Raw genomic sequence first — 18,454 nt, forward strand, 5'->3', positions numbered from 1 at the left:
TCTACAACAGCTGTTACGTGCACACATTAACAATTTTCAGCAAGAAGAAAAAAAAAATCAAATCTAAACAACATACATTTAAATTTCTAAGGAGATTCATATCTATAAAGAGATTTCACTCCAGCACTCCAGTTCTTTCAGCCACTCTAAAACCAGTTTTGTCGTTGCTACAAGTCCCAAGAGCAAAGCACAAATCAGCACTGACTGTGGATAACATCAGTGCTGCTGAAGAAGCTTCATGACTCAGGGGAAACACAATGTGACTTCCAATTTCCCTGTGCTCCTGGGAAAATCAAATACATACCACATCCACCAATGTGAAGAAGGATGCTGAGCATCCACTAGCCTTCTCCAGACTTTATGTGTGGAAATGCACTGCTTGCACTTCCCCTGTTTCCTTCTGCAGGATAAACATAGCACAGAGAAGAACACTTTATACTACACTGTCATCCCGTGTGGCTCTGAAGAATATTCCCTTATCTCTCCTTTAAAATAGAATTTAAAAAAATGTAGAAAAATAGCTTCAGAGTCTATAGAACTACTCTAGGGAATTCCAGCACAGCAGAAAAATAAGTAGTCCTGAATAAATCAGGAAAACCAGAATGTTAATTACTTTATTGTTGTTAGTCTCATGTATTTCTGTGACATTCCTATATTACTCATTGAAAGTACTAGCCTATCTGCCTGCAAACCTTAAATATCCTTTACATTACAGCAATTATATTTACAGCAATAGGACACAAGGAAATGGAATGAAACTGCACTAGGGGAAGTTCAGACTGGACATTAGGAAAAGGCTCTTCACTGAGAGAGTGGTCAGTCACTGGAACAGACCCCCCAGGGAAGTGGTCACAGCATCAGGCTTGTCAGAGTTCAAGGGGCATCTGGACAATGCTCTTAGTCACATAGTTTAGTTTTAAGTAGTCCTGTGAGGAGCAGGGAATTGGACTCGATGATCCTCATGGGTCCCTTCAACTTGAGGTATTCTATGACTCTATGATTTCCATTAATAGAGACCTTATTTTTATAGCAGTTTGTGTACTCAAGTCCATATTCAGCACACACCTGCTTCGCTACAGTTAGTTGCAGTAAGATTGCCAGTCTTTTTGTGAGATAAATGCCTATACATTTCTAATAAGCCTTGCTAGAACTTGATGTTGAAAATGAAAGCTTTTTTTCTTTTTCTTATTTTTTTCATAAATTGTGTGGTGATGTACAAAAAATATAAAATCTTGGGAGCTTGTGATTAGGACAAAAATTAAAATACTTAAACCCACTTATAAACAAATTTGTTAGACCTCATGGTTGCACAAGGGATCTATAAACATGATTCAAGTAGACCCCGAAGGCTTAAAGAGTGAATTCTTATTTTACTTTGGGAGTGCTGAATCATGATTTTTCGATACTTACAGCTGGCAGCTGCAAGACATTTGTAAGCTGGAATTCCATTTTAATGAGTAGCCTATAAAAATATTCAGACTAACATTTGAAATGTTTCAAGCTAGAGTCAAGCCATATCAAAAGGTCTGCACAGCTAATAAATAACTGAAAAATACTACTGAGGCACCAGGAACTATAAATTCTGAAAACCTCTTAGTATCTTTATTAGGGGGAGTCAGGGTGGGTGTATGTTTCTTCATTTGGTTTGGAAAACCTAACTGCAGTCTCCTAGGCTTTTAAATGTTGATTAATGCAAAGACAAGGAACAGACTTAGTTGATGGAAGTAGTGAACTTTTTTTGCACTTTAGAATATCTGAGATGATAAATAACAGGCTAGCAGGTAAAAAGAATGAGAAATGTTAAGCTTATATTTTTCATGTATTTTCTTTCTTGTGTTCCTCAAAGGTTTCCTGCAGGAATGATACACTACCTCCAGTACAAGGCATTTGCCTAGTTTCAAAGACCATTAATTTTTTTTTTCATCCCCTGCACTTCTGGGCTAGCAACCATTTATTCTGCTTGTTGTGTAGTACTCAAAATATTTTAATAAATACGTCAGTTTCATCCTTTCAACCCTGTAATGGTAGAGCATTATATTAAAATACACTTCTATTTAACAGAAACTTCTGTTCAGCTGTGGTTTTATATGGGAAAAAAGTGAGGATATTGCTGCCAAACTTGTACCACTCTTATCGTCTGAGTGAATAGATGTGGTCAAAAAAATCTGATTAGATTATATGTCCCACGTACATTTCTTCCAGTCCATGCAACCACGTATTATAATAAACCATGTATTGCACTAAGTTTAAAGTGAAATTGCAATCATATAAACAGGCAGATGATACATTTGGTTTTAGCACATCATAATTAACTTTTTCTTTTTAAATTGAAGACTCACCCGTTAGACAAGAAATTGTAATAACCACTTTCCTCCAGAACGTCTTCAATTAGAGTCTACAAGATACAAGAAATTCATTTCAGCAAATTATCTTTATTAAAAGTAATAAATTAATACATATAGGTATATTTACAGCTTACCTGCAACTGTTCATACGTCATCCCTTCTGCTATGTCAGAAGTGCCAACAATACCTGAAAGTAAAGGCAAGCAATGTTATCCTACTGGATTTTAGGTTTATGCTTATCAGTTTCTTAGTAATTCCACTACATATATAATGACAAGATAGATGCTTGATTATCAGCAGCTTATTCCATTGACCACAATGACCACCTGCAAAGGTGAGGGGGCATCTTATGGCATGCTGTGATGTTATCACATTATGGAAGAGATCTACCTGATGGAAAATATTTTAAATACTTAATGTAACAGAACACAGCAATGCAACTTTCTTATTCTTCGCCACTTTCCACTATAAATTGTAAGGACACACAGCCAGCAGCAATCTGTGAGGACAAACGTATTCTTTGCAGGTGAAGAGATGCAAAAATTGCAGATATTTAGCATACAAAAAAATTGCATTGTTGACTCCAGGATCAAAATAAAGCTCATATTTAAATTATTTGTTAGGGACTCATTTCCTACTCAAATCACACTTGACACCTAGTGTTATTTTTGGTTTTTGCAATAAGCTGTGGAACTGATACGCTAGTTTCAGCAAAAAGGCCAGCAAAACCAAAGTCTCTCACCCTACTTTCTGCCACCACAGTTTTTAATGTAACTATGTCTTCTAGTCCATGGATTGTGACATAGCTTTTCTTGTATTTTGAAGAATGGAAATGGCATAAATGCCAAAATACAGGCTGTACACTTCCCTTAAGTCCATTGCACAGAGGGGCACACGATGAAATAAGTCTCTGAACGAGGAATTTGGTTCCTCACCCTGGATGATGCCAGTGATGGTAGCTTTGATTAAAGATGGAGTTCATTATTTGTCATACTGAGTGTATCACTAGTCCAAAGTATTTATATATTTACATCACATAGATGTGGTATAGCACAGAGCATTTCTCTCCTCAGGTTTGTAGGACTTGATCTAGCCAGGTAATTAAATCATCCCAGTATAACTGTTTCAAATATGACAGAAGAACAACATAGGGTTTAAATAGAGTTTGCTTAAAAAATCACATTGAAGGACAGGTAAATCCTAAATTTGACATTTTCAGTTACAAACACTTCTATTGATTTGCATGGATGAACCCATGTGTTATTTACGTCTCTGATATTTCTTTATAATGCCAAAGTATACTCTCTTAAATTAGCAGAATGTTCCATCAGCAGAAAACTGCTTATCTTACCCAGAATTAAACAAAAAGAAACAAACCAGCAAAAAAAAAACCCTGATAATGAAAATCAGTATAGTCAACATTACTGTCTTTAAAGACAGATTTTAGAGCAGCAATTCCTTCTGCTTTGTTAACATTAGAAATATATATAGACATATATGTAGAAATAACATTATTAGAAATATATATGCCGCTACAGAGTTTTTGTTGCTTTCTTTACCTTTTCTGTCATCCAGAAGCAACATATTTCCACCTGAAGAGAGAAGTGGCCAATCTGCTGTGAAGAAGGTGGGCTCAATCAATTCAGGAGAACCTTGCAGCAGCTGGAGAAGAACAGAAATAAAGGGCAGGGGGTGTGGGGAGCAAAGGACACCTGAAACCTCCATCCTTCCCATATTCCAAAAATTCAGACTTCCGTGAGGCATTTTACCCTTTCCTATGTTTCCCAGAACAATCAGAAGTCAGAGGATATTTCAATACTTTTTAGATTAATGAAAATGTGAACACAATTATGAATGTCCTACCTTCTTCTCTCTAGAAACACTGTCTGAACATTGAAAGCTGTCAATCTGCACTTAGTATAAAGCAATGAGTTCTTTAGATTATCTGAATAAAACATCATAAACTATACATTTGTGTGAAGATAAACAGGGAAGTGTATTCCCTTGAACATAGGACAGAAACAGCTGCTGACTCCGGTTTTCAAAACTGGGGCTTCAAGTGAAATTGTTAGTCCATATTCAAGTGATATAATTCACATTAGAGGGATCTCAGCACTTCTGAAACCTGAAATAAGTTCAGCTACTTGATTATGTGAACAAGGATACTAACATAAAACTTAAAAACACATAGTTTTGGAAGTATCTACTGGTAACAACTCTGACATGAAAATTTCTTTATGGGTAGGAGAGAAATTCCAATTATGCATTCCTGCAGCATGTTAACACTTTTAAAGTCACAGAAACTGAAGAATATCTGTTCTTGGAAGACCTTTACCCCCATCACTGAGCAGTGGAGGAATCTTTCTGCCTGTTATTCTAATTAGCTTTTCTAATTCAGGGTAGTTAAAAACCCATGATTTTTAAACTTCGCAGAAATTGCACAACCTTATATCAACACTTGCTGGAAGAATTGCTGTAGAACATAATTCTTTTCTCTGTTTAGGTATTTCCTATTACCTCCATATGATATCCATGTTTACCCAGCATACTTATGGTGATGATTTTGGTAAAATATGTACCATTTATTCACTGATGCTTATCAATTTTCCATTCTTTATAACTGCACTTTTTGTTGTTGCTTTCTTTTAATAGTTTCTATAACCATTTCCTTCAAGGTAGAAATGCCCAGAATTCCATTCAGCATTTCAAACATCTTCAATTTACTACCATTTACTTTTTAAATACTGTATTTATTCCATCTTCTTTGGGTTTAAATCCAATAGTTTTGAAGCTAACTGAATTTTACAGTTGATAACTTATATAAATTTATAAATAAATATGTTACTTTATTTCTGGGCATTTGAAAATTAGGTTAATTTTATAACAAACACTGCCTTTTTCTTAGCATAGTTTTGGGCATCCTTTTCTGAAAACATCAGCTTAATACACAATTAGCAAATATTTCCTTAGATTTAATGTTATAGCTGAAATACAGGAATTGTTTAATGTAAATGCCAGCTTGATTTATAGGACAGCAAACTGATAAGAAACCAATGGCTCAGAGAGATGCATCTTTAACTATCTTTCAAATCTACTACCACTGTAAACACTAAGTAGCCACCTTCCATAGACCTCAAGCATCTCAGACTATTACAGAAGTACAGGAAGGATTTAGTATTTGGGGTCAGTTCATTCCATAGCAAACAATGGCTTAGAAGATTCCACAATCCGTGCAAGCAGGTGACAATCGAATTAGGTTACACATGAATTTGTATGATAATCATCTTTGATTATGATTCATATATGATAAGAATCATATATCAATGATTCTTAATGATAAGAAATCATCTTTGTCATCAGATTTTAGATACAGTAACATACCTAGTAAGTGCTTTGTCGTCAATTCAAAAATTAAATATCTTAGCTTCACAGTCTCCCACAGTACACAGATGCTGGGGATATAATTTTCAGATCCTCTGCTGACTACAGTTTTCTCAGGAGATTTTGAAGGAACTTTTAGAAATTCTGACATTAGTTGTTAGCTCTTTGTTGGAGACTATCCAGCATGTAATTGGAAAACATGCAGGCATGGTTCTTTAGTCATGTCATTCTTGCAAATCTGCAGTATTTTTAAACTGGTGACACTAAACTGTTGCTGACATACTATGCAACAACATGACAAGGTATGCTATATTCAAGACACTCTGGGACAGTGCTTTCTTAAAATTCATAGTTTCAGTAGGAATACATTCCAAAACATAAATAATATTGGGAAACTAATAACAAATTAAGAAGTACTTACATAAATTAGGAGCTTACATAACATCTATGAGCCTTTGCCACAAAAAAGTTACATTTTCCTTCCTCTTCTGTTTTTGAGCTATGATAACATGAAGTCTGGTTTTGCATATTAGCAGCTAGCAGGTCCTTTCTATTTACAAAAAAAACATTCTAATAATCTGACACCAACTTGACACCAATCTGTAGAAAATGCTTACTTAAGAAGCCTCCATATTTTTGAAGGAAAGAATAGCTAGACAATAGCTAAATTCTATTTTAGCTATATTCTAAATATTTCCTTTTAAGAATGGAATCTTACAGCCATATTTGTGTTATATTACTATAGCTTAGTTCAAATAGAAGAAGAGACAAAGTCGACCACAGGTAATTGGAGTACTAAACCTTTTTCATTTCTGATTTCAGATTACAAGGGTTGCTCTGCTGACCGAAAAGTGACTTCTTGAATCTCTCAATGATTCTCCTTTTCAAGTTGCACTGCAAAGCTGGAGGAAGCTACATGAAACAAAGAAACAGACATTTTCACCACTCAGTTACACTGCCATAAAGATGACCTAATCAACAGTACTGTTACTGAAAAAAGTAGCTACGCTGCAAAAAGAAACAATTGTATTTAACCGCATGGTGACAAACAATGGTACTTGATTTAATGATGTATTATATGCTCCTTAGTTTGCCTGTTCTGTTAGGCTTGGCATATCATATAACTCAGTCCCTCTAGCCTTGAAGGTTAAAGGTCATTATAAGAAGCCTAATACAGGGAATAGTGCATTTGCCTCCCTGATCAAAGTGCCGGTACTTGGGACATTTTTCTACAGATTAAACCCATAGAACATGAGACTAGATTTCATGTCAGCTATCATGAGTCACACCAGCTGAAATTAATAGAACTTCAAGAAGCTTAGACCTTCATACAATATGTGTGTAACAGCTTCAACAGGCTCTTTCAGGGTCCTTATATACATCATCAATACAATTCAGAATGTCTCTTCTGCTAGCAGCTTCCTGTGGGAGGTAATTTACATTTCACTTCCCTAAAAGCAAACCAGATTTTGTATACTTTTTCTCCTGTATTTTTTTGGTTGAAAAAATACATATCTTTCCAGTATATTTACAAAAGAAAAGCACAAATCATACTTTATTGTGTTTTAAATTTTTCAGTAGAGGGTTCAAAGGAAGTCTCTTCCTTTGCTCTTTTAAGATTTTAAAATCATTTTTATGCTTTACCGGTAAATGTAAAACTTCAGCTGTTGGTCACAGCAATGACACCAACCCAGTCTGATGACAATTCTATGGTATGTACTACACTTTTGGATCTCCTATGCTGTTTCTGTACAGTAGCTTATACTCTCAGACAGTGTTGTAAAACTATGATTTTCTACCATTTAGTATACACTTCTAATTGCATCTTTGATGTAAATTCACAGTGCTGCTCCACTGAACTCAGGAAGCTTTTTGACTACTCGAGGAAGGTTTGCCCACTAATGATTCACATTCAAACACTGTCACAGAACACATTACAAAGACTTTTTTCCCACAGGAACAAATTCCTGCTCTTAGACAGCTATATGTCTGGAACAACTATACTGGTCTCACAGGAGTCCTGATTTGCTCTGACAAACCAGGGATCAAGGTTACATCCTAAGCATAAAAGACTTTATCAGACAGCTGCTTGCATGCAGGTTTTTGTTAGATAGATATCACTCCCTTTTCATGCAGACATTTTCATGTCAGATGTTGAATGTTCCTTAGCCTGTAAGTAAGTAAAAAAATGATGCCTTAGGAAAGGCCTGAAAGATATTCTATAGACTACACGTCACTGCAATGGACTCGGTGCAGTTAAAGTACCATGGGCATACTGGGATATTCTGAAGCAAAAGTGGTAAAGAGCAAGTCCACTGCTTGAGAAACTCAGAGTAGCCCTCAGGCCCTAGTGTTCAATTTTAGCTTTTGTTTTAATGAAATTGGATGTTGGATCAGGGTTAAAAAAAAAAAAAAAAAAAAAAAAAGCCCAAGGATTTACATAATGCTTTTTTAAACGCTTTCTCTTACATTGTTTTCCAAAGATTGCTCTGCTTTTGTTCCCATGGAAACTGGATTGGGAACAGCTGGCAGCCAAGAACTAACAGTCAAGAACTCTCCCATGTAAACCTCAGTTTAGAATTGTCAGCTGAAATATGTAACAGAGTTTTAGAAAACAGCTATGTAATACAAAAAATATTCTACCTTAGATTTGTAAGAACTAAACAAGCACAGGAGAAGCCCATAGCACACAGTGAACAAGTACAGGTGTGGATCCTGATTTCTCTGCCTTCCCATTCTGAAACCAACTGACACCAACAGCCATCAAAGCTGTTACTACTGCTTCAGTGGTCAGTTCTGACCAAGTCTTTCAGTTGCTGTTAGTTCTTAGTTATTGGGCATCCACGTGATGATAACTTGCATAAATTATTAGGCCACCTGAGAAAACCTTCAACACAGAGGACAGGTTCACTGTTCATCTTGGACATACTCCTAACACAGAACATAAAGATTGAACTGCCTCATTTCTGCTAGCAGGGGAAGGAGATAATTTCCAATTATTTTAAATAGCAATTATTTACTTTGTCTCTGATAATTTATTTCCTGTATTACCTGTTTGCAGAAGCTTGACAGTTAAAAAAAAAAACAAACATGTAAAGACATGTAAAACACACCCACATCCAGTTATACCATTCTGTTCTAAACAAAACCAAGTAAATTTGGTTCAGCAATCTCAAATCCCCCAAAGGTGATAAGACATCATTTTTCAAATATAAACACTTCATTTTGGAAAATAAAAATATGTTTATTTAATAATAACAAATTTTGCAAGTAACTGAATGGCAGCCATCTTTCTGGAGAATAAGTTTTCTGTCACATTTTTAGTTGAGAGTTCAATGCAGATTTATATGAGCTCCATTTTTGCTTTGGAAGCAGCATGAAATATCTTCAACTCTCTCTCACTATGAAACATTTGAACTTCATTGTAAAATACGTCTTAAGTTTGAAAAAGACCTGACATTTCAAAATATTTAACATATTCAGGATTTGAACTATTGCACTAGAAATCCCAAGAAATTATTACTATTTATTGATAATAAAAAATACTACTTAGACATTATTTAGAAATTATTGCTATAGAGGAAAGCATTTTATGTACTCTCAATGTCAGTGTACCATATTAAGTCACTTGAAATATTCATATTGCTGGCATGACAGAATGCTGTAAAAATAATTTACTGTACAATCCATTTGTCTGAGGTGAGTCAATGAATTTTTTTTCACATGACTCAATTATTGCCATCCTCCACATACTAATATTCAAGGTTAGTCTTTATTTAAATTATATATTTTTAAAGAATCCTGCCATCTGCAAAAATGTCAAGTTCTGTTGTTTTTAAAGAACAGTGACTAAATTAGCAGCACTTTGCAGTACCATCATTTTGACAACAGCAAATAACTAAAGAGTATAGAATGTCAGAAGCAACAGTAATGCATACTTGAGTGATGAATATAATTTTGTGCAGCTGAATAAGAATCTGCTGAACAGGGTCACTGATCTGACGCACCTTCCTTTGTGATACAGCAATTCCTGCTGATGCTGTAGATGACAAAAATAAAACCAAAAGGACAGTTCATTTGTTACCTTAATATATTAACAGCATAGACTGTTTAAAACCTGTAATTGTAATTATTAAGTTTTAATGACTTGTTTTTTCCAACAGTGTTGGGAACAAGAAAAAGATAATCTAAAAACTTAGAAGATCAGACAATGTAATTGATAACAGGTTTCAAAAGAAAATCCTTTCTCTGACTTACTTCTAAGTTATCCTAAGGGAAAAGAAGTATTAAAGTACCTCACTAATTGTAAAAGTTTTCCCACATTCATTCAAAAGGAAATTTAAAGATAAGCTAAACAAAATTTGCTTATTTTAACTGATTTTTTTTTTACATAGACTAACACTCATTATATTTATTTTTTATATATTTTGATGTTATGAAATTAATTTTCATCTTAGGTTAAGAATCACAACAAAATAGCTGATGTGGACCATTTGGAGAACAGATTTATTAAAATATATTGTCGTGTTGCCTTATAGTGATGTGTGGTGCTTTATCACAGCTACTTTTTGTTTCCAACATTTAGCAAGAGCATGTTCTCAGAGAAATCTCAAGAAAATGTGCAAGAAGCTATGTATCTCTTGGGTCTTCTTTACTTTGCATCAGAAAATTAATGGTTTCTGTTCTCTGTCATAAATTCCTCCTCACCAGAGATCACCCTATCTAAAGGATGTATTGATAGAGACTGTGGAAAGGAGCTTTCACTGGCATTCTCCATGATTGAAACTGACACCATCATAAAGTGTGTAAATGGCATTTTTCATTTTTGGAATAAAAGAACATCAATGCTAAACAAATAATAATGCTGTAAAAAAATTCTCTCTCCAAAAAGGAAAGAATACAGACAATTGCTCTGTATTACAGACTGTATATTGCTTTTGCTTGTAAATTCCATAAAAACAGTAGTGTTGACCTGTGAACATAAGGGAAAAGTGGGGGTTTAAAACTTTTAAACACAAAGCTAATTAAATATTGATAGAAAAACACATGAGGTTAAGCAAACTACAAAATGAGTTTGTGCCAACCAGAAAATACTAAAACAGATAACAGTTCCCATGTACTAGCATGTAATGATGAGCTACGCCCATACAGGAGTATATATACACTATATATAATGAAAATTTCACCTCCCTCACCCCTGCCATATTATACGGGATATAAAGTTGGCCTGTCTGAAGAAAAAGAAAACACTAAACAAATTTAGGAATTAAATATTTTATCAATTTTGAAAAGCATTGTGTCTCTTAATGTATCTCCACATTGTTTCTATAAGCATTAACATTTCAAGTAGACTTGTGCACTAGATAGAAGACAAAATGTTCACTGACAAATTACTAAGAGATGATGAAGTTGGAGATTCACAGGAAGAAAATATTGACGCTTTGAGAAAATAATGTTGCTATAAGTTGTTTCTAATATTTTCTTCTAAAACAGATATTCAAAACCCCTTTTTTTTAAAAAAAAAAAACACTATATTTCACCATTTCCTTTAGCTATTACCTAACAACAGGCACAACAGATATGCACACCCAAATCCACAAACAGTGCACACAGTTTTATATTTTAGTGCCCAACTATTTTATTTGGTATCCAAATGTGATCCTTGCTAAAAAGCAACCATCATGCCCGATGAGAACGACACTACATTTTGTAGCACAAACTCTGAAGTAAAGAGCAGAGTCAGTTTGGAATTAAAAGGAAAAACATTACTTTAGAATTAAGAATATTGCAGTACTTCAAACACTTAGGGTTCCTCATACAATTTTTGTTACATTCTTGTTGATTTTATTTAGATAAGTGTGAATTAATTACCATGACAAGGAGCAAGAAAGCTGAGGTTTTCTTATCTTATGAAAATAGTGACTAATTGTAAACCTGTTTCTCTTCCTCTAAAGCAAATCCATGTACATAACATACTTTTCATAGACAAAAGTACTGGAAAGGAAGTCATGCATGAATAGAAGCTGGGCTTTTCTGGCAGCAAAATAAACTTCACACAATAATTTTAACCTGTTCATTTACTTCTATGTGTAAAAATCAGATTTTAAAAAAAATAATCTCAGTGATGTGAAAGTGTTTAGTTCTTGGGATCAAGAATTGAAAACAAAAGCTGAAAGTGGAAGTTTATTTCCCCCACTGAACTACTGTTTGGGACTTAACTACAAACAGCCAATAAATCAGATATGGTCTTGGTAATCCAGAATTTGAAATAGATATACTTGTCCGCTGAGGTACATTTTTTTCTTGTAGTACAAGTAGCTTGGTGATTAAAAGACTGTCCTCTTTTCCTGAAGCAAAACTGCCCTAATTTACCAGCTAGTAATATCAAATATCTATGTGATTTGTTTCCTGCCATACTCAATGAGATACTTGAAAAACACTAGCCAAAGACAGCATGATAAAAAACAAAACCTAATTCACTTTACCTAAATGTTACTCATTACTTAATATTTACAAAGCACAGTAAACTCAGTACTAATTTGTGGACATCATACCTAAAACATTGACCATATTTTGTTGACTAAAAAGCATTATGAACTTAGCTATTGAACTAAAATAAAACACAATAGGTTTTTGGGGTTCCATGGAATAATTTTAATTCTAGCCATAAGAAACAATAAAGAAATAACTGCTGATCAAGCTTTAGGTAATTCAATAGAATTAAAACATAGCAGTAAATGTCATGTATTCTACAAACTTTGCGGATTTACAAAATATAATTCAGATCTTAAACATAACAATTAAACAGAACAGCTTGATTCTGATTTACCTAGTGCTTCTCTATCATGCTTTGCCTGCTGAGGAAGAGTATAGAGCCAAAAGCAGATTCTTGAATTTTTAGTCCTTAGTTATGATTTTTAAACCCTTCATCTAATTTAAGTCATACACACGGTCAGACTCAGAGATTAAATAAAAGTTTATCAGCAGACCACACTATAAAACACTTAAGTGTATCACTAAAGAACATAAGTTAACAAAATTAGCTTTCCAAGTTGAGTATTAGATCTGGAAGCTAAGCAAAGAGCACAGGTCCAAGTACTGAACTTTAGCCAGCAGTCCTGTATCTCTCAAATACAAATATTTCTAAACTACACTTCAGAAGCTAATTTAGATCCACATTCTAAAACTTCCTCATTCAAAAACACCTTGAGGATCATAACATCATATGTACATATTTACATCCACCTAAACTTTTTTTTTTCCCCCCAAAGCGATCTGGTATCAAGAATTAAAATTCTACCAAGAGGGAAGTGTAATCCAAATATCAAAATTAATTAACTCACAACTTAACTTTTATTTTTTTTTTCTTGTTGAATTTCTCTGACGGCTACTTTAACAAAAAGTAGAAGAGACATTCACAAACTGAAGTGCCTAGGGACCAACCAGATCTGGGCTGCACTCTCACAGAAAATGTCATTCTCTATCACAGAGACACAACTTGCTAATAGGATCAGGAAGATAATGACATCAATGCTGTTGTCAGATTTTTTTGTGACAATGCCTTTTGGCAGATGGGTTGAGAGGCAAGTGAAATTCAGTCCAACAGTTTTTCCCTAAGTCTCCTCTAAATAATCTATAAGAGGAAAAGAACTCTGGCATTTTCCCTGAGCCATTTAAGGAAGAATTTAGGTTGGTCTTTCTGCTCAAGTGGAAGCAACACTGCAGTAATCTAAAATATCATACACCACGAGAACAATGTTGATTTTGTCTCATTTTCACCTCTCCAACTGTTTCAACACTGCTATATTCAATCCCAAAACAAATAGTGTGGTCTTGCCATTACAACCTAGGAATCTTCAGGTTTTGCTAGGATGCTGATAAAAACTTTACATCCTTGACATGTTACCTTTCTCACTGCTCCCTGTTCTGTGGTATTTGACCTCTCCTTTGCTGTCAGTGGCTTGTATTATAACACAAAGGCAAAAAATGAGTGCCTTTTCTTTTGTAGGTCTTCTCAGAATATATTTTTTTCTTAATAAAAATATGCTTAAAATAATATCAGCAAACAGAAAGGACTGAGTAGGACATAGCATGGACTCCCCTGTTATTCAGTGTGTAAAGCTTTTTCTCTTTTCTAGTGTGACAGCAACAATATGACTCAGTAGTCTTGGAGGACCAGATGTAATGTCAGCTTGTAGTGTCTATGTGCTTCAAAGACAGCTAGACACCCAATATCCAGCCAGGAACTTTAGGAGTTCCCATAAAATCCACATACTCCAAACCACTCCACAATTACATTTTTTTTTAATACAGAAGTATAGCATTTTGAGGGGGATGAGGGCATGTGTGTGTGAATAGGCTGCTGAGGACTTGATCAAAACTTGTAAGAGTTTTACCCAAAAGGAAAACATTGCTGACAAAAGATACTGGATTTGCTCTAATTACCCACAGGAGTGAAAATATTGACGAAGGCTAAAGTGTTTGTCTGAAGATCACTATAGCTCTGACACATTATGGCTGGATAGTGGGTTTGAACTATTGGTATTAAGTGGACAGCAAATTTTGATTTGTATGCATAAGTAAAATTCCTAATACAATTTTTATATCAAAAAACTGTGAAACAGACATTTGTATAGATAAAACGTACTTTTTTTATGAAGATCAATATTTCAACAGCTCAAAATAATTTTCCTTTGAATATTATTTAATTCAGACAATATGCATTCTGAAATCACAGCAGATTACAGTATGTGAAGCTTCTCCGTAAGAAAGAAAAGTATCTCAAATAGAAAAATGTTTCATCAACGATACATTGGTATGTTCTTTTCATAGGAGAAATTGCCTTCAGCCATTGCATTCAGCAGAAGTTTAGACAGGATAATGACCATTAAAATGAGGTATTACCGATTTACTATTGGAATTTGTATTTTTAAAAAATTCCTTAAGGATATTTCAGATAACATATTTGCACCTGAAATGTAATTATCTTCTTTTATAACATTTAAAAATATAATTACTAGATAATACCAGGATTTTTCATATTGCAAAGAGCTACAGCTGGAAAACTATAAAACTGCCACCCTGTCATGAACGAATCCTCTGTTTTCTTAGTGTGGGTCCTGTGCATGAGTGGAGGCACTCTCAAGAGGATATCAACAGGCAGTAAAGCTGGAGAAATGTAAAAGGACGCACTCTATATGCATAAGGAGAATAAGTTTTACAAACTTGGAAATCATTAGGTTTAAGTGAAGTTAAAGTTTGATTTTGTTGCAAGCTCAATATTACCTGGTCGCAGTCTTGATCCTGGACCTTCAATATAATCTCTATTATTATTAAAAAACAAAACAGGTAGTTTTAATTGCATTTGGCATCAATAACTGTAGAGAAAATATCAGTACCACCTGACTCCTTCTTATGTTTCCTCTAAAGGAAATCTGTCCACAATTGCTAGTTTTTAACTGTGCATTTATAAGGCACATAAAGGCCTTACTCTATGTGTCCAAAATAGCATGACTTCTACTAAATAAAAGTTAGACTTCATTCCTTTCCCTGATCAGTTTTTAGCCTGGAAAGTACAAATACAGTAAACAGGATTTTAATATTTAAAATGCAATAATCCACTAGATTATATATTGGTTTGCATTTGTATATGTTTAAGGACATTTCAATTAACCCATTCTATGGATGGAACACATAAAAAAATTAAGTAATTATTGTCTAGTGCATAAAAAGAGGAGTAATAATGTATACAGTACTAGTAAAGTGGGGGAAAAAAATAATATTACATCACCAGGACAGGGATACCTCAATGTCAGAAATACAGATCCAGATGTTTCAATGCTAGCTTGTGCTCTAAACTCTATAGAAACACTGTCCCAGCCTGCAGATCCCACTAGCTGAGATAAGCAACAGCAAATGGATACAGACAGATGGGGAACTGAAGGAACCAATATGAAGTCCTGATGGCTGGCAGCCTCAACAGCCCTAGCATGGCAAGAACTTGCATAGATTTTTTAGGCAGTGGGGAAAACTACAGCTTCAAGGACTAGTTATAAAGAAAGATAAGGAAACAGTTTTACTAATTTTTATGTGAGGGACAGAGACAAACAAAAAAAAAGCATGCTTGCTTCAACCCTCAAGCTTCAGGAGGCTGCCATTACTGGCTGTAGCAGGAGAAAGCCAGTGAGTGACAAGTGACAGACTGGATGGTGATACGAAAGCAAAAATAAAGTCTTGTGTTTGAAGTGATAGAGAAAGTACAACCAGTAAAGAGACACACAGGGAAGGTGGCAACGTTGAAGGTAGGGCTGTAGAAATGTTCCTTGCAGCAGTGTTCTGAACAGGCATTTGAATGACTAGAATGCATGTACCAAAACAGAAAGGATGTTGCTCGCATAATAGCTTTATGAACCCAAGCAAGAGTTTTAGCAGCATACATTGATATGAAAGTTTATATATTAGAGGTGTCAGACAGAACACTAAAACCTATTCTGAATGCAAGGACTTTGAGAGATATGCAAGTTAAAGTGGATGCTCAGATGTCATTGGTGAGGATGGATGTTATTTCTGAGAATGATCAAAACCTGACTGAATGGATAGGACTTCAGGTACAGGCAAATTATGACATTCCTTTTAGTTATGTAGTACTCAACTGTAGAGCCACATGGCCATGAAAAGATCTTACAGAGATGAGCAAAGATTTAGCATAGACAGAAGGAAATACATCTGGTGTATACAGCTAAATTCATGAATTGAAGCATGATTTTGCAGGTAGATGAGTAAGTAGACATTTGCACATGCAAAGACAAGATGCGGAAGAAAAGACAAGAGAATCAGTTATAAAACCGTGTGTAACATTCACAGTGAATCAAATAGATAAACTAGTATCCTCAACGATCTTTAAGAATAGTTTCAAAAGATAGGGAGAGAATTAGAAAAGCATAGAGTCAGAAGAGTCAGAAAAGCATCATTTGAAGAAGACAAATATATCACCAATGGTAAATAGCAGATCAAGAAAATAAAGGAACTGTAACTTGGAAGAGGTCATTAAACAGCTTAGTTAAGAGTTGTTACAGCAATATTCCTTAAGTGAAAGTTGGATCAAACAGGGTCTGTAGAGAAACAAGGGACAGGAATCAATGCCATTATTATAAATACTTACCTAGTTAACTTAAAGGTAAGAGGATAAAATTGTTCAGGAGGCAGATAAAGCCAAGCGTGATTTTGAGGTTTTTGTCAGATGTGAAAGAAAAGCCGAAATGAAGAAACATAGAACAGAGTCTATGAATAAGAGTGGTGCCAAGGAGATCAGAAAAAATAATGGTTGGTCAAGAATGTGTTTAATGTATTTCTGAATAAATAACAAAAGAAAAAGCAAAGACCTTTAGAAGGAAAATGAGGATGGCCATGCCATATTCTGTTTCGGCTTGTTCCCTTTTTGAAAGAAATGAGGACTCCAGAATTCCAAAAATCTGTATCTACATTTATACAGAAGGTCTAGAAGAGTTCAAAGGGACAAGATATTACTCTACACCATCAAATGCACAAATACTTTTTTCTATGGAAAAAACAGCTGCTTAAACATGCAAACCAGAATTTGGCTAACCAACTAATGTCACTTTAAGCTAATGTAGCAAAAGTCCACTTTTAAAACTACCAGTTTAATGACAGCCCTTAAATTACTTACATAAAGCTTCTGCACGCAAACACCCTTTAACGATACCCTCAAGCAGACTGAGTGTCACAGGCAGAGATAAAATGAAGTTGCAATGATAAGTAAAGAAATGGTTCATGAGGGCAATCGTGCAACTGTTGCACTGTGAAATGACCAACTGGAATTGATCATAACAATGATCAATTATGTAATCTATATTAAAATCATAAACCATACCTACCTATTACAAGGTTGTCTTTCAGAAGGACTAAAACTTTGTTTAATTATACCTGAAACAAATGTATAATTATTCTCTCTGCATTAAAAGAACTACATACATACTTGTTAATATTTTCTATTTTCCAGACATGATGTCAAAATAACTTTTAAAAAGCAGTGTTAAACATACTCCTAACCTCCATTTGACTATGGACTTGCTGTTTGATGTATCAAAGATTTGCTTGCGTCAGAACTAAAATCTCAGCCCTGCATAGTATTTTAATAAATACTTTCAGAATTTCACAGAAAATAAAAACGCATGCTGACTAGATGTCCACAGAGGATGTATCTGGATTTGTATTAAATTACTACAGTTAACTGCTACCACTGTGGCCACAACATTGTGTCTAGTCTGGATAAAAAACTAGAATATTTACCCATTTTCTCAGAGGTCCTTTGATGGGTTGTCTAAACCTTGTTCTAACAGAGTTTTATTGCTGCTATTCTATTAGATAACTATTCAAACTACTGTACATGTAATACCTTACTCCTTAAATAATCCCACTGATTTTGAGACCTTGAGTATGACCAGTTATTGGTCAAACATCCAATTAGCACTAAAACTGAACCCAAACATTTATGCCATTTATTGCATAGTGCCAAAAAACATGAAGAGAGAGGGGTAATGCTTGATGATATTGATTAATGCACTTGGAAAGCATTGTCTTAAAGCAAGTATTTGTCATAAGCACCTGCCTTAAAACATTCCTGTAAATCATTCCCTGATGATAATTTTGACATGAGACCACTCTCTCCTACAAATGGTATTTCATTTTGAATGGGGAACAAGCGTATT

General features: G+C 34.6%; 1 protein-coding gene across 7 annotated transcripts in view; it reads right to left on the reverse strand.

The window, feature by feature from the left end:
• Positions 1–18,454, reverse strand: part of NEK10 (NIMA related kinase 10) — a 116,107-nt gene that overhangs the window by 11,745 nt on the left and 85,908 nt on the right. For 3 of the 7 annotated variants that reach the window (XM_055806949.1, XM_055806951.1, XM_055806948.1), the window contains 5 exons: positions 9,665–9,765; positions 6,528–6,638; positions 3,905–4,007; positions 2,480–2,532; positions 2,340–2,395 (listed from right to left, as the gene is read on the reverse strand). In XM_055806949.1, the coding sequence (XP_055662924.1) occupies positions 2,340–2,395; positions 2,480–2,532; positions 3,905–4,007; positions 6,528–6,638; positions 9,665–9,765 (424 nt within the window). Of the gene's footprint in view, positions 1–2,339; positions 2,396–2,479; positions 2,533–3,904; positions 4,008–6,527; positions 6,639–9,664; positions 9,766–15,011; positions 15,050–17,620; positions 17,670–18,454 lie in introns of those variants that run through there. The other 4 variants (XM_055806953.1, XM_055806950.1, XR_008747639.1 and 1 more) reach the window with 4 other exon arrangements.

Source organism: Falco peregrinus, chromosome 5, assembly GCF_023634155.1.
Source record: "Falco peregrinus isolate bFalPer1 chromosome 5, bFalPer1.pri, whole genome shotgun sequence".
Taxonomy (NCBI): domain Eukaryota; kingdom Metazoa; phylum Chordata; class Aves; order Falconiformes; family Falconidae; genus Falco; species Falco peregrinus.